Genomic DNA, 16331 nt, shown 5'->3' on the forward strand with positions numbered 1-16331 from the left:
ACTAGAACTCGGGGGCATAGCCTCAAAATAAGGGGAAGCAGATTTAAGACTGAGTTGAGGAGGAACTTCTTCACCCAAAGGGTTGTGAATCTGTGGAATTCCCTGCCCAGTGAAGCAGTTGAGGCTACCTCATTGAATGTTTTTAAGGCAAGGATAGATAAATTTTTGAACAGTAGAGGGATTAAGGGTTATGGTGACCGGGCAGGTAAGTGGAGCTGAGTTCACAAAAAGATCAACCATGATCTTATTGAATAGCGGAGCAGGCTCGAGGGGCCAGATGGCCTACTCCTGCTCCTAGTTCTTATGTTCTAATATATAATGTGAATAGTTGGGATCCGAGCACAAATCCCTGCGGAACCCCACTAAAGCTTTAAAGTTTTTTTTATTAATATCACAAATAAGGTTACATTAACATTGCAATGAAGTTACTGTGAAAATCCTAGTCGCCACACTCCAGCGCATGTTCGGGTACACTGAGGGAGAATTTACCATGGCCAATGAACCTAACCAACATGCCTTTTGGACTGGGAGAGGAAACCCTCGCAGACACGGGGAGAACGTGCAGACTCCACACACACAATGACCTAACCCGGGAATTGAACCCAGGTCCCTGACACTGTGAGGCAGCAGTGCTAACCACTATGCCACTCTAGTCACTGACTGCCAATCAGAAAAAGACCCGTTAATGCTGACTCTTTGCTTTCTATCTGCTAACCAGCTTTCTATCCATCTCAAGACATTACCTGCAATCCCATGCGCTTTAACTTTGTATAATAGTCTGTTATGTGAGACCTTGTCGAAAGCCTTCTGAAAGTCTAAATAAACCACATCCACTGGTTCTCCTCAGTCACCTCTACTAGTTACATCCTCTAGAATTCCAATAGATTCGTCAAGCACAATTTCCCTTTTGTAAATCCAGCTGACTTTGTCTAATTATACCACTGTCTTCCAGATGCCGAGTTATGAAATCCCTGATAATGGACTCTTGCAACTTCCCCAGTACCGATGTTAGGCTCACTGGTCTATAGTTCCCTGTTTTCTCTCTACCTCCGTTTGAATAGTGGGCTTACATTAGCTACCCTCCAATCTGTAGGAACTATTCCAGAGTCCAAAGAATTTTGGAAAATAACCACCAATGGATCTACTATTTCCAGGGCCACTTCCTTCAGTACTCTGGGATGAAGATTATCAGGACCTGGAGATTTATCTACCTTCAATCACATCAATTTCCCCAAAACCATTTCTTTACTAATGCTGATTTCCTTCAGCTCCTCACTAAAACATGTTTCTCTCAGCACTTCTGGTACATTATTCATGTCTTTGTGAAGACTGAAGCAAAGTACAAATTTAATTCCTCAGCTATTTCTTTATTCCCCGTTATAAATTCTCTGTTCTGACTGTAAGGGGCCGACATTCGTTTTTGTCAATCTTTTTCTCTTTACATATCTATAGAAACTTTTACAGTCAGATTTTATGTTCCCCGCTAGCTTACTTTCATACTCTATTTTTCCCTTCTTAATCAATCCTTTGATCCTCCTTTGCTGAATTTTAAACTGCTCCCAATCCTCAGGCCTATTGCTTTTTCTTGCCAATTTGTTTGCTTCTTCCTTGAATCTGATACTATCTCTAATTTCCCTTGTAAGCCATGGTATGGCCACAATTCCCTTTCCACTCTTGCACCAAACAGGAATAAACAACTTTTTGTTCTTTAAATGCCTGCCATTGCCTGTCCATTGTCTTTCTTTTCAGTAATGTTTCCCAGTCCATCATGGCCAATTCATGCCTCACACCATCATAGTTCCCTTTATTGAGATTCAGGACCCTGGTCTCAGAATCAACGACATCACTATCCACCTTGACAAAGAATTCTATAATATTATGGTCACTTCTCCCCAATCGGCCTTGCCGAACTTTCAAAAGTTAATTGGGGGAGTCTGTGCGAAGGCAAAGGGACGTCTGGTAAGCGGGAGGCTTTCAAAAGTGTGTTAATCAGGGTTCAGGGTAAGCACATTCCTTTTAGAGTGAAGGGCAAAGCTGGCAAGGACTGATTAGGGACAGTCAACATGGCTTTGTGAGTGGAAAATCATGTCTCACAAATTTGATTGAGTTTTTTGAAGGGGTAACCAAGAAGGTAGATGAGGGCAGTGCAGTTGATGTTGTCCACATGGACTTTAGCAAGGCCTTTGACAAGGTACCGCATGGTAGGTTGTTGCATGAGGTTCAATCTCACGGGATCCAGGATGAGGTATCTATATGGATACAAAATTGGCTTGATGACAGAGACAGAAGGTGGTTGCAGAGAGTTGTTTTTCAAACTGAAGGCCTGTGACCAGCGGTGTGCCTCAGGGATCAGTGCTGGGCCCACTGTTATTTGTCATTTATATTAATGATTTGGATGAGAATATAGGAGGCATGGTTAGTAAGTTTGCAGATGACACCAAGATTGGTGACATAGTGGACAGTGAAGAAGGTTATCTAGGATTGCAACAGGATCTTGATCAATTGGGTTAGTGGGCTGACGAATGGCAGATGGAGTTAAATTTAGATAAATGTGAGGTGATGCATTTTGGTAGATTGAACCAGGGCAGAACTTACTCAGTGAATAGAACAAAGAAGATTACAGCACAGGAACAGGCCCTTCGACCCTCCAAGCCTGCACCGACCATGTTGCCTGACTGAACTAAAACCCCCTCCCCTTCCGGGGACCATATCCCTCTATTCCCATCCTATTCATGTACTTGTCAACACGTCCCTTAAAAGTCATTACCGTATCCGCTTCCACTCCCTCCCCCGGCAACGAGTTCCAGGCACCCACTACTCTCTGTGTAAAAAATCTGCCTCGTACATCTCCTTTAAACCTTGCCCCTCCCTCGCACCTTAAACCTGTGCCCCCAGTAATTGACTCTTCCACCCTGGGAAAAAGCTTCTGACTATCCACTCTGTCCATGCCTCTCATAATCTTGTAGACTTCTATCAGGTCGCCCCTCAACCTCTGTCGCTCCAGTGAGAACAAACCAAGTTTCTCCAACCTCTCCTCGTAGCTAATGCCCTCAATACCAGGCAGCATCCTGGTAAATCTTTTCTGTACCCTCTCCAAAGCCTTCACATCCTTCTGGTAGTGTGGCGACCAGAATTGAACACTATATTCCAAGTGCGGCCTAACTAAGGTTCTATAAAGCTGCAACATGACTTGCCAATTTTTAAACTCAGTGCCCCGGCCGATGAAGGCAAGCATGCCGTATGCCTTCTTGACTACCTTCTCCAGCTGCAATACCACTTTCAGTGACCTGTGTACCTGTACACCCAGATCCCTTTGCCTATCAATACTCTTAAGGGTTCTGCCATTTATTGTATATTTCCTATCTGTACTAGGGCTTCCAAAATGCATTACCTCACTTAATGATAGGGCGTTGGGGAGAGTTACAGAACAAAGAGATCTAGGGGTACAGGATCATAGCTCCTTGAAAGTGGAGTCACAGGTGGACAGAGTGGTGAAGAAGATGTTCGGAATGCTTGGTTTCATTGGTCAGAACATTGAATACAGGAGTTGGGACATCTTGTTGAAGTTGTACAAGGCATTGGTCAGGCTACTGGAATATCGTGTACAGTTCTGGTCACCCTATTATAGAAAGGATATTATTAAACTAGAAAGAATGCAGAAAAGATTTATTAGGATGCTACCGGGACTTGATGGTTTGAGTTATAAGGAGAGGCTGGATAGACTGGGACTTTTTTCTCTGGAGTGTAGAAGGCTGAGGGGTGATCTTATAGAGGTCTATAAAATAATGAGGGCACAGATCAGCTAGATAGTCAATATCTTTTATCAAAGATAGGGGAGTCTAAAATTAGAGGGCATAGGTTTCAGGTGAGAGGGGAGAAATACAAAAGGGTCCAGAGGGGCAATTTTTTCACACAGAAGGTGGTGAGTGTCTGGAATGAGCTGCCAGAGGTAGTAGTAGAGGCGGGTACAATTTTGTCTTTTAAAAAGCATTTAGACAGTTACATGGGTACGATGGGTATACAGGGGATACGGGCCAAACGTGGGCAATTGGGACTAGCTTTGTGGTAAAAACTGGGCGGCATGGACTAGTTGGGCTGAAGGGCCTGTTTCCATGCTGTAAACCTCGATGACTCTAAACCCTGAGATAAACACAGGCCACCCTGACCTCCAGGTAAACAGAGGCCCCAGAGACCCCACAATAAACCCAGTCCCCTCGTAACTCCAAGATAAACGCAGGGTACAATGATTCCAAGGAATTAGGCTGATTTGTGTTTAAAACTGAGTTCAGCAGAGCGGTTTACATTTATGCTTGTCTGTGCGCTGATGTCAGGCTCCCTGATGCACTGTCCCTGATCTGACCTCTTTATCCTTAGGATTCTGGTGTCACTCCTGAGAGTGAGAACCTGACACTCTCATCCTCTGGAGCCGTGGACCAGTCCTCGTGTACAGGAACTCCGCTTTCCTCCACCATTACATCACCCGAAGGTAATCTACAGAAACACACAGCTGCTTCTGTTCCTCAAATGTTTCACATCTGGACCATGGGAATTGACTTGTATAAAGAACCGTGTTGAACACAAGAAACAGGAGCAGGAGTGGAGCATGGAGCCTGTCCACCAGGTTCTGCATTCAGTACGATCGTGGCTGATCCCGGACTCAACTCCTTTTCCCTGCCCATGATTCCCTGCGAGACCTGACGTCTATTAATCTCAGTCTTTAATGTATTTAATGGTGGAGCATCCACAATCCTCTGGGTGGAGAATTCCAAAGATTCACAACCCCTATCTCTGTCCTAAATGATCAGCCCCTTACTCTGAGATTGTACTCCCGTATTCTGGATTCCCCAACCAGCAGAAACAATCTCTCCGTGTCTAAGCTATCAAGCCCCTACAGAATCTTGTACATTTCAATGAGATCACCTCTCATTTTTCACAACTCGATAGAAAGTAGATGCAGTTTACTCAGTCTCTCATCCTTCTAACTCCAGAGAATATAATCCCAATTTACTCAGCCTCTCATCCTTGGACATTCCTCTCATCCCAGGGACCAATCCAGTGAAACTTTGCTGTACCACCTCTGATGCAAGTATATCCTTTCTTAAATATGGAGACCATAGCTGCCCATAGTATTCCAAATGTGATTTCACTAAAACACTGTCCAACTTGAGCAATAGTTCTTTATTCCAGTACTTCAATCCCCTTGCAATAAAGATTAACAGTTTGCCTCCTAATTGCTTGCTGTACCTGCTTGCTAACTTTTTGCATTCCTTGTACAAGCATACCCAAGTCTCCACGAACATTCACATTTACAAGTTTTTTAAATATTCAGGTCTTCTATTCTTTTGACCAAAGTGAATAACTTCACACTTCTCTACATTATAATCTATCCACCATCTTGTTGCCCTCTCACTGAACCTGTCTATAGCTCCTTGCAGTCCTTCCGCAGCTTACCTTTCTACCTAGCTTTGTATCATCAGCAAACTTCAATATACAACTCTCTGTCTCTTGATGTAAGTCATTGATATAGAGGCCCAGCACTGACCCTTAATTCTCTCCTCCAGCCAGTGGTGAGCAGTAGTGGAAAATTGTTAAAACCTAGGCCAGAAACTCCAAGGTGTTTTGTGAGGTTAGCCTAGACCCTACGTTTTACATTTGATTTTGGCGTTAGGGTGAGCAGAAGGTGTTTCACTCCAGGTATGATTCAAGTGACCCATTAGGAAGCTTTTATCAAACAAAGTTAGAATACTTTAGAATATGGTGGATCCAGAGCTGGCTTGCCCACAGAAGGCAAAGAGTGGTTATAGATGGGTCATATTCTGCATGGAGGTCGGTCACCAGTGGAGTGCCCCAGGGATCTGTTCTAGGACCCTTACTCTTTGTGATTTTTATAAATGACCTGGATGAGGAAGTGGAGGGATGGGTTGGTAAGTTTGCTGATGACACAAAGGTTGGAGGTGTTGTGGATAGTGTGGAGGGATGTCAGAAGTTGCAGCGAGACATTGATAGGATGCAAGACTGGGCGGAGAGGTGGCAGATGGAGTTCAACCCAGATAAGTATGAGGTGGTTCATTTTGGCAGGTCAAATAGGATGGCGGAATATAATATTAATGGTAGGACTCTTGGCAGAGTGGAAGATCAGAAGGATCTTGGGGTCTGAGTTCATAGGACGCTCAAAGCAGCTGTGCAGGTTGGGGCAGTGGTTAAGAAGGCGTATGGTGTACTGGCCTTCATCAATCGAGAAATTGAGTTTAGGAGTCGTGAGATAATGTTGCAGCTATATAAGACCCTGGTCAGACCACACTTGGAGTACTGTGCTCAGTTCTGGTCGCCTCATTACAGGAAGGATGTGGAAGCCATAGAAAGGGTGCAGAGGAGATTTACAAGGAAGTTGCCTGGGTTGGGGAGCATGCCTTATGAGGATAGGCTGAGTGAGCTCGGCCTTTTCTCCTCGGAGAGATGAAGGATGAGGGGTGACCTGATAGAGGTGTATAAGATGTTGAGAGGTATTGATCGAGTGGATAGTCAGAGGCTTTTTCCCAGGGCTGAAATGGTTGCCACAAGAGGACACAGGTTTAAGGTGCTGGGGAGTAGGTACAGAGGAGATGTCAGGGGTAAGTTTTTCACCCAGAGGGTGGTGGGTGCGTGGAATGGGTTGCCAGCAGCGGTGGTGGAGGCGGATTCGATAGGGTCTTTTAAGAGACTTTTAGATAAGTACATGGAACTAAGTAAGATAGAGGGTTATAGGTAAGCCTAGTAATCGCTAAGGTAGGGACATGTTCGGCACAACTTTGTGGGCTGAAGGGCCTGTATTGTGCTGTAGTTTTTCTATGTTTCCATGTTTCTATAACAAAATAATTAGCATAAAAATGACTTTTACCAGTTAAAACATGACATAGTATCAACCTTAACAGCTAGCTATCTCTGTTGTTCCAATTTAAAGTGATATCCCATCGACAAACAACCTTCAGAATCAGCACAGAAACAACTTTGCTCACGTGATGCTGGACTTTCAGCTTTATAACACTTCTGGGCAGAAATCCAGGCAGCAATTTGCAGAGAAGGATATATCCTCAAAACAGCAAAACCTCTGAGAAACAAACCATCCTCTGGCAGCTCCTAGTCTCCAAATTCAGAGAGGGGGGGGGGGGGGGGGGAAACTGCTCTCTCTTATCTCAAAAATAGCAACTGAATTTGAATATTCTGTGTGAAGTCCAGCTTCCTCGTCACATGACCATACCTGTGAATCATCCCAATCAAGCCCCCACTCTGCAAAATCCCCGAGGAAAACAGCAGAACAGCATTAGTTCAGATTAAAACCAACATTCTAGCCATTAGAAACAACCGTGCTGCTGCTGCAACAACAACACAGGATTCTGGTCGACAGGATACCTCAACAAAATGCCAGGGCTTGCTAGAAACATGCTGCAGAGAGAGAATCATGAATACAATACATTTCTTAAAGGCACAGTATCGTCACACCTCCCCCTTAAGAAAAGAAACGAATCATTAACATTCAAAGCTTCGTTTTTCAAAGCCTTTTAGCTTCACGTTGCTCATTCTCTACAACAGATATTGATGCATTTTATGAAATCAAAACATGCAAACATAGCAGTAATGTAGTCCTTTTCAGCCCTTGTCTTCCACCATCGAACACTCCTTCTGCTTTGATCACATTAGTGACAGAGCATTCAACAGTCACATTCTCTCTTCCTGCCACATGTACAATTTTCAAATGAATTAATAAACTCCACTTCAACAGTCTGGCATTTTTATTCTTTAATTTCACCAAAAACATCAATGGATTGTGATCAGTATCCAAAGAACATTACAGCACAGGAACAGGCCCTTCAGCTCTCCAAAACAATCAACTCAGATAAATTACTGGCAAAATAATATTAAAATGTTCAAATCCAGCACCAATCTCAAGCTCTCTTTTTCAATTGTTGAATATTCTGATGATCCTTTAGCTTTTTAGAAAAATATCCAATAGGCTATTCTACATTCTCATTGTTGCTTTGGAATAGCACGACACCCACGTCACTCGCACCAATGGCCACCTTGAATGGTTTTGTGTAATTTGGTGTGGCCAATGTCGGGTGAGTGGTTAACACAGCTGACACTCCACCATCCCCACTAATCTTTGTTTTCACATCCCGTGGGGCTATCTGTCCAGGACCAATGGTATGGCCGAGGAACATGACTTGGGCTTTTCCAAATTCGCTCTTCACTAAGCTTACCACCAAGCCCAGCCTCTTGAATTCCACTGAACAAGTCCGCCAGGTGCTCCAAATGTTCTTTCCATGTCTGATTACAAATCGATGGTAGTCATGATGTGGAGATGCCGGCGTTGGACTGGGGTAAACACAGTAAGAAGTCTCACAACACCAGGTTAAAGTCCAACAGGTTTATTTGGTAGCAAATGGTATTTGGTGTTGTGAGACTTCTTACTGTGATTACAAATCACCAGATTTTCAGGTGATTCTGATATGACTTTGTTGGTTAATCCTTGAAATGTGGCCAGGGTGATTTTCATTCCAAATGGTTTAACTTTGAACTGGGTAACTCAGGTTAGGTTGATTGGTCATGCTGAACTGACCCTTAGTGTCAGGGGGACTAGCAGGGTAAATAAGTGGGGCTACGGGGATAGAGACTGGGTGGGATTGTGGTCGGTGCAGACTTGATGGGCCAAATGGCCTCCTTCTGCACTGTAGGGTTTCTGTGATTTCTATGGTAAAAACCATTTGGTGTCACAAAAGCTAAAATCTACTTCGCTCTTTCAGATAAAGGTAGCTGCCAGAATCCTTTTAGTAAGCCGAGTTTGGAAATAAAAGTCACTTGTCCCAACTTCTCAGTGCAGTCTTCCAACCGAGGAATAGGATACAAGTCTGATTTTGTAACTGCATTATTTCTTATGGTCCACACACAATCATTGGGCACTGTCTGGTTTCGGTACCATCACTATGGGTGAACTCCACTCATTGCAACTCACTTCAATTATGTCATTCCGAAGCATACCTTCAATTTCCCTTTGAACTTGTGCCAATTTTACAGGGTTAAGTTTATAAGGATGTTGTTGAATTGGAACAGCATTTCCTGCATCTACATCATGCATAGCCATTCTAGTACCTCCCAACTGATTCCCACATACTTGTCCATGTGATATTAATAACTCTTTCAGCTCAGATCAATTTTCCTCTGGTAATTAATAAATCTATAATTTATTCCAACTTCTGAAACTTCCTCATTATTCAATTTAATTTGAGGGATGTCAAATTCAGAGTCATCTGGATTCAGTTCTTCCGCCTGAGTTGTAACGACTAAAACTTGCTGCTTCTGCTCTCCTTCCCTATCAAATACCTTTGAAGCATATTCACATGACACGCTCTGTGAGCTTTCCTTCTATCTGGTGTTGCTATCAAATAATTCACCCCACTCAATTTCCTTTCAATGTGATGAGGCCTACTGAACGTTGCTTTTAAAGGTTCTCCTGCCACTGGTAACAATACGAAAACTATCCCCACTGGCAAAACTATGAATTTTTGATTTCTTATCCGCTTCCTGTTTCATCACATGCTGTGCAACGTTTAAATGTTGTCTCGCCAATTCACCTTCTCTATTTAATCTTTCCCTAAAATTTGACACATTGTCCAATAATGTAGTCTCAGAACGCTTGCTCACCAATTTCTCCTTAATCAGTTTAAGTGGTCTCCTTACCTCATGACCAAAAATCATTTCAAATTGACCGAATTTGGTTGATTCATTAGATGCACCCCTAATTGCAAAAAGTACAAATGGAATTCCTTTATCCCAGTCCTCGGGATAATCTTGGCAATAAGCTCTCAACACTGTCTTTAAAGTTTGATGCCACCGTTCTAACACTCCCTGCGATTCTGGATGCTATGCAGTTGATATAAATTGTTTTATTCCTATGCTATCCGTAACCTCTTTGAATAACTTCAATGTAAAATTTGATCCTTGATCTGATTGTATTTCTGTGGGTAGTTCATATCTAGTTAAAAATGTAAGTAACTCCTCTACAATCTTTTTAACTGTAATATTGCGTAATGGAATGGCCTCTGGAAACCTAGTAGACACATCCATTATGGTCAATAGATATTTATTCCCTTTTTTTGTTCTAGGGAGGGGTCCTACGCAATCAGTTAAGACCCTGGTAAAAGGTTCCTCAAATGCTGGAATGAGTATTAAGGGTGCTGGTTTTATCACCGTTTGAGGTTTCCCTATCACTGGACATGTGACATGACCAACAAAATCTAACCACATCTTTATGCAGCTCAGGCCAATAAAAATGTTTTTATATTTTAGCTTGAGTTTTCCTTACCCCCAAATGACGTCCTACTGGTACCTCATGTACTCCTCGCCACACCTCCTTTCTGTACCCTACCGGCAATACCACTTGATGAACTTCTGCCCACTTTTCATCCGCCTGAATATGTAAAGGTCTCCATTTCCTCCTTAAGCCCTCATTTTTAAGGTAATAACATTCTGGTATACACTCAGATTCCTCTTCCGTATACGCTTTCTGATACAACTGTTTTATTTCCATATCTTTCTGTTGTAACTTTGCCAACTTTCCCAAACCAAAAATATTCACCTCACCCTCCACCTGTTCTTGTTCTTTTCCGACCATCTGATCAAAAATCGTTTCTGATCATTGAACTTCAACTTCCTTATCTTCACTCTTTGGTTTCTCCTCCTGTCTTATCCTGTAACTTTGCGACCTTGTTACTACACAGCCAGGAAAAATCCCAGGATCTGCATCGTTCCACAACTCAGTTGTTTGATTTTTCCATTGGCTTATCAACCACAGTAGGCATCACTCCCACCTGCGATCCAGCTGTATCGTTACCCATGATAAACTCTATCACTCCTACTACCATTTTTCACTGGACTCTCCAACCTCACCTTGTATACTCTTCTCACCCTGAATTCCACATATTATCAACTTTTCTGTAATATTCCTCCCAAACTACACAACTCCTCATCTCTTACCATCAAAGATTGACTTGCTCCCGTATCTCTTCAAATTTTAACCTCTTTACCTGGTACACATGAGTAAACTTTACCCACACAAGTAAATTCTTTAAAGAGATCTGGCATCTTCTTATCAATCAGCTCCTGACCAGACTCTACATTCTTTTGCACCTCTTTAGCTTCAGCTGGGTTTTCTTTTACCACTTTAGTAAACCCCACTGGCTTATCCTGTCAGTCTTCCCAATGCTTGTCTTAAACCCCCAACACTGACTTTACACGGCCTAATTTATTACAGTGAAAACATCTGAGGCTTTTCATTTCTCTTCCACCCTCCTGGATTTCCTCTTTAACCTGAGGCACACTGTCTTCATTATCTCCCACAAGATCTCCTTTACCTTTATCACCTAAGGATTTCCCTTTTCCCCAGTTTCTATTCCTCACTGGCTGAAACTGATGTCAGAAACTAAACTTTGATTTATGAACTAATTCATAATCATCTGCCATTCCTGCTGCTAACCTTGCAGTTTTAACCCTCTGCTCTTCCATATCAGTTCTCACTACATCAGGAAGTGAATTTTTAAACTCCTTCAAAATAATCATTTCTCTAAGAGCTTCATACATCTAGTCAATTTTCAAAGCCCTTATCCACCAATCAAAATTACTCTGTTTGATCCTTTCAAATTCCATGTAAGTTTGACCCGGTTCTTTCCTTTGATTTCTAAACCGTTGTCTGTCGGCTTCTGGCACCAGTTCATGTGCACCTAAGATAGATTTTTTTCACCTCATCAGAATCCCCAGATATCTCCTCTGATAGTGAGACAAACACCTCACCAACTTTGTTAGAATCAGCAATACCCACATGGTCTGGCCATTTCATCTGTTTAACTCATTTCTCAAATGAAATGAAAAAGGCTTCTACATCCTTCTCATCGAACCTTGGCAATGCTTGGACAGATCCCCATCAAGCCATTGACTACGATGCTTTCAATCTTCCTGACTGTCCTCATCACCACTCTCAACGTTTTCCTTTGCCTCCACCATTTTAAGTTGGCGTGCACTCTTCAGTTCCAGTTTCTGAAGTTCAAATTTGCTTTCATTTTCCCTTTTCCCCCCTCTCTCTCTCTCTCTCTCCCTCCCTCTCTTTGTGCTGCCAGGGCTATTCTTTCCTTTTTCCATTGCCATAATTTAAGCAGTTGCAATTCCTTTGCTTGTTGTTCTGCTGTAATTGCCTCCCTATCTTTTGCTTTCGCTACTCTTTCTCTCTCTTTCTCCTCTCCTTTTAATAACAATGCAAACTGTTTCATCTATAATTAAATTTTAGTTATTTCCAATGATTCTGACTGTGTTTCTGGCTATTTTAAATTCTGAGCTATCGCTGCAATTATCTCTGCCTTCCTTGGCCCTTCAGCTGATGTCAGCTGCCGATTCCAAACACTTTGTTATAATTACCTTTTGTGAACCACCCTGAGTGACTTCACCCACCCCCAGGAACACTTCAGCCACTGAAAGAGGCAAAATTGCACAAGACACTTCCTTTTTAAACCTGAATACAACCTAAACACAAATATACTCCCCACTCGCTGCCTTTGAATCCAATAATCCCAAACCTAACAAGGAATATAGGTTTGAATCCCGCTGAAATTCCCCTTTGCTTTCAGCCAGGTCAGAAACTCCCAAGGTGTTTTGTGAAATTAGCCGAGACCCGAAGTTTCACATTTCAGTTTGGCAGAGGTGAGCCTGAGGGGAGGGGGGATTCTTCCAGCCCATCGAGATACTCGAGCAGCGCAGCAGGCCAGGACTCATCAGTGGCAGCCCCTTCGTGGGATTCCCACTGGGCAGCCGGGTCTCCGCGCATCTCCCAGCCTGACCCCAAACATCCCCCCGACCTCTGTGTACACTGAGGGACACTCCTGTGTGTACACTGAGGGACGCTCCTGTGTGTACACAGAGGGACGCTCCTGTGTGTACACTGAGGGACGCTCCTGTGTACACTGAGGGACGCTCCTGTGTGTACACTGAGGGACGCTCCTGTGTGTACACTGAGGGACGCTCCTGTGTGTGCACTGAGGGACGCTCCTGTGTGTACACTGAGGGACGCTCCTGTGTGTACACTGAGGGACGCTCCTGTGTACACTGAGGGACGCTCCTGTGTGTACACTGAGGGACGCTCCTGTGTGTACACTGAGGGACGCTCCTGTGTACACTGAGGGACGCTCCTGTGTGTACACTGAGGGACGCTCCTGTGTGTACACTGAGGGACGCTCCTGTGTGTACACTGAGGGACGCTCCTGTGTGTACACTGAGGGACGCTCCTGTGTGTACACTGAGGGACGCTCCTGTGTGTGCACTGAGGGACGCTCCTGTGTGTACACTGAGGGACGCTCCTGTGTGTGCACTGAGGGACGCTCCTGTGTGTACACTGAGGGACGCTCCTGTGTGTACACTGAGGGACGCTCCTGTGTGTACACTGAGGGACGCTCCTGTGTGTACACTGAGGGACGCTCCTGTGTGTACACTGAGGGACGCTCCTGTGTGTACACTGAGGGACGCTCCTGTGTGTACACTGAGGGACGCTCCTGTGTGTACACTGAGGGACGCTCCTGTGTGTACACTGAGGGACGCTCCTGTGTGTACACTGAGGGACGCTCCTGTGTGTACACTGAGGGACGCTCCTGTGTGTACACTGAGGGACGCTCCTGTGTGTACACTGAGGGACGCTCCTGTGTGTACACTGAGGGACGCTCCTGTGTGTACACTGAGGGACGCTCCTGTGTGTACACTGAGGGACGCTCCTATGTGTACACTGAGGGACGCTCCTGTGTGTACACTGAGGGACGCTCCTGTGTGTACACTGAGGGACGCTCCTGTGTGTACACTGAGGGACGCTCCTGTGTGTGCACTGAGGGACGCTCCTGTGTGTACACAGAGGGACGCTCCTGTGTGTGCACTGAGGGACGCTCCTGTGTGTACACAGAGGGACGCTCCTGTGTGTACACTGAGGGACGCTCCTGTGTGTACACTGAGGGACGCTCCTGTGTGTACACAGAGGGACGCTCCTGTGTGTACACTGAGGGACGTCTCCTGTGTGTACACAGAGGGACGCTCCTGTGTGTACACTGAGGGACGTCTCCTGTGTGTACACAGAGGGACGCTCCTGTGTGTACACTGAGGGACGCTCCTGTGTGTACACTGAGGGACGCTCCTGTGTGTACACTGAGGGACGCTCCTGTGTGTACACTGAGGGACGCTCCTGTGTGTACACTGAGGGACGCTCCTGTGTGTACACTGAGGGACGCTCCTGTGTGTACACTGAGGGACGCTCCTGTGTGTACACTGAGGGACGCTCCTGTGTGTACACAGAGGGACGCTCCTGTGTGTACACTGAGGGACGCTCCTGTGTGTACACTGAGGGACGCTCCTGTGTGTACACAGAGGGACGTCTCCTGTGTGTGCACTGAGGGACGCTCCTGTGTGTACACTGAGGGACGCTCCTGTGTGTACACAGAGGGACGCTCCTGTGTGTGCACTGAGGGACGCTCCTGTGTGTACACTGAGGGACGCTCCTGTGTGTACACTGAGGGACGCTCCTGTGTGTACACTGAGGGACGCTCCTGTGTGTACACTGAGGGACGCTCCTGTGTGTACACTGAGGGACGCTCCTGTGTGTACACTGAGGGACGCTCCTGTGTGTACACTGAGGGACGCTCCTGTGTGTACACTGAGGGATGTCTCATGTAGTCTCTGTCCCATCCTGAGATACTCTGAAAGTTGAGAATGGAGAATGTGTTTCTGAAATATTTAATCTTTGACTTCTCTGCTCCTGCTCTGCTCTCTCTCTCTCTGACTCTCCCTCCCTGTATCACTGACTCTCTTTTCCCCTTTCCCTCTCCCCTCTGATTTCCCTTTATCCATTTTCCTCCATCTCCTTTCTCATCATCTCCCTCCCTCTCCCTCTCTCGGTCTCAGATGCCAGCAGTAGTCTAGCACAGTCTGTGATGTCAATGGCTTCCTCTCAGCTTAGCACTGATACAATCTCCTCGATGTCTGGCTCCTACGTGGCGACAGGGCCTGAGGATGTTTTGGATGGAGTTACAGACGGGCACCTGCGACTCCCGGTGACAGAGGAAGAGGAGGATGATGTGGAGGTGAGGTTCCTTTCCCTTTCAGTCTGATCTCACTTTGTCGTGAGATATTCCTGGGAAATTGTGTGAGTGCAGGAGATGGGATTTCCCCGTAACGCAGTGTTAGCCTCACAGTCTGGCCTCACTGTTCCAGAGCCTCACAGTCTGGCCTCACTGTTCCAGAGCCTCACAGTCTGGCCTCACTGTTCCAGAACCTCACAGTCTGGCCTCACTGTTCCAGAGCCTCACAGTCTGGCCTCACTGTTCCAGAGCCTCACAGTCTGGCCTCACTGTTCCAGAACCTCGCAGTCTGGCCTCACTGTTCCAGAGCCTCACTGTCTGGCCTCACTGTTCCCGCAGTCTAGCCTCACTGTTCCAGAGCCTCACAGTCTGGCCTCACTGTTCCCGCAGTCTGGTCTCACTGTTCCCGCAGTCTGGCCTCACTGTTCCAGAACCTGACAGTCTGGCCTCACTGTTCCAGAACCTCACAGTCTGGCCTCACTGTTCCAGAACCTCACAGTCTGGCCCCACTGTTCCAGAACCTCACAGTCTGGCCTCACTGTTCCAGAACCTCACAGTCTGGCCTCACTGTTCCAGAGCCTCACAGCCTGGCCTCACTGTTCCTGCAGTCTAGCCTCACTGTTCCAGAGCCTCACAGTCTGGCCTCACTTTTCCCGCAGTCTGGCCTCACTGTTCCAGAACCTCGCACTCTGGCCTCACTGTTCCAGAACTCTGAGTTGATTGACTGTGCTGCCAGTTTGGACAATGAGAAAGACCAGAATCATCAACAGATTTCATCAGTCCAGGGACCCGGGTTCGATTCCTGGCTTGGGTCACTATTTGTGTGGACTTTGCATATTCTCCCCATGTTTGCGTGGGTTTCCTCCGGGGACTCCAGTTTCTGCTCACAGTCCACAAGACGTGCTAGTTAGGGTGCATTGGCCGTGCTAAATTTCCCCTCAATGTACCCGAACAGGCGCGGGAGTATGGCGAACTCGGAGATTTTCACAGTAACTTCATTGCAGTGTTAATGTAAGCCTACTTGTGACACTAATAAATAAAATTTAACTTTTAACTTTAATTGCACTGTGTGGACGGCGTGAACCCCCCCCCGCCCCCCCCCACCCACCATGCTGTGTGGACGGCGTGAACCCCCACCCACCCCCCCCACCCACCACGCTGTGTGGACGGCGTGAACCCCCCCGCCGCCGCCCCCCC

General features: G+C 45.8%; 1 protein-coding gene across 1 annotated transcript in view; it reads left to right on the forward strand.

Annotated features, from left to right (window-relative positions):
- rnf157 (ring finger protein 157) overlaps nucleotides 1–16331 on the forward strand; it is a 102823-nt gene that overhangs the window by 38463 nt on the left and 48029 nt on the right. Inside the window, exons 12-13 of the mRNA XM_078226078.1 lie at nucleotides 4375–4486; nucleotides 14959–15137. Coding sequence (XP_078082204.1) covers nucleotides 4375–4486; nucleotides 14959–15137 — 291 coding nt within the window. The remainder of the gene's footprint in view (nucleotides 1–4374; nucleotides 4487–14958; nucleotides 15138–16331) is intronic.

This window comes from Mustelus asterias, chromosome 12, assembly GCF_964213995.1.
Source record: "Mustelus asterias chromosome 12, sMusAst1.hap1.1, whole genome shotgun sequence".
NCBI classification, from domain to species: Eukaryota; Metazoa; Chordata; class Chondrichthyes; order Carcharhiniformes; family Triakidae; genus Mustelus; species Mustelus asterias.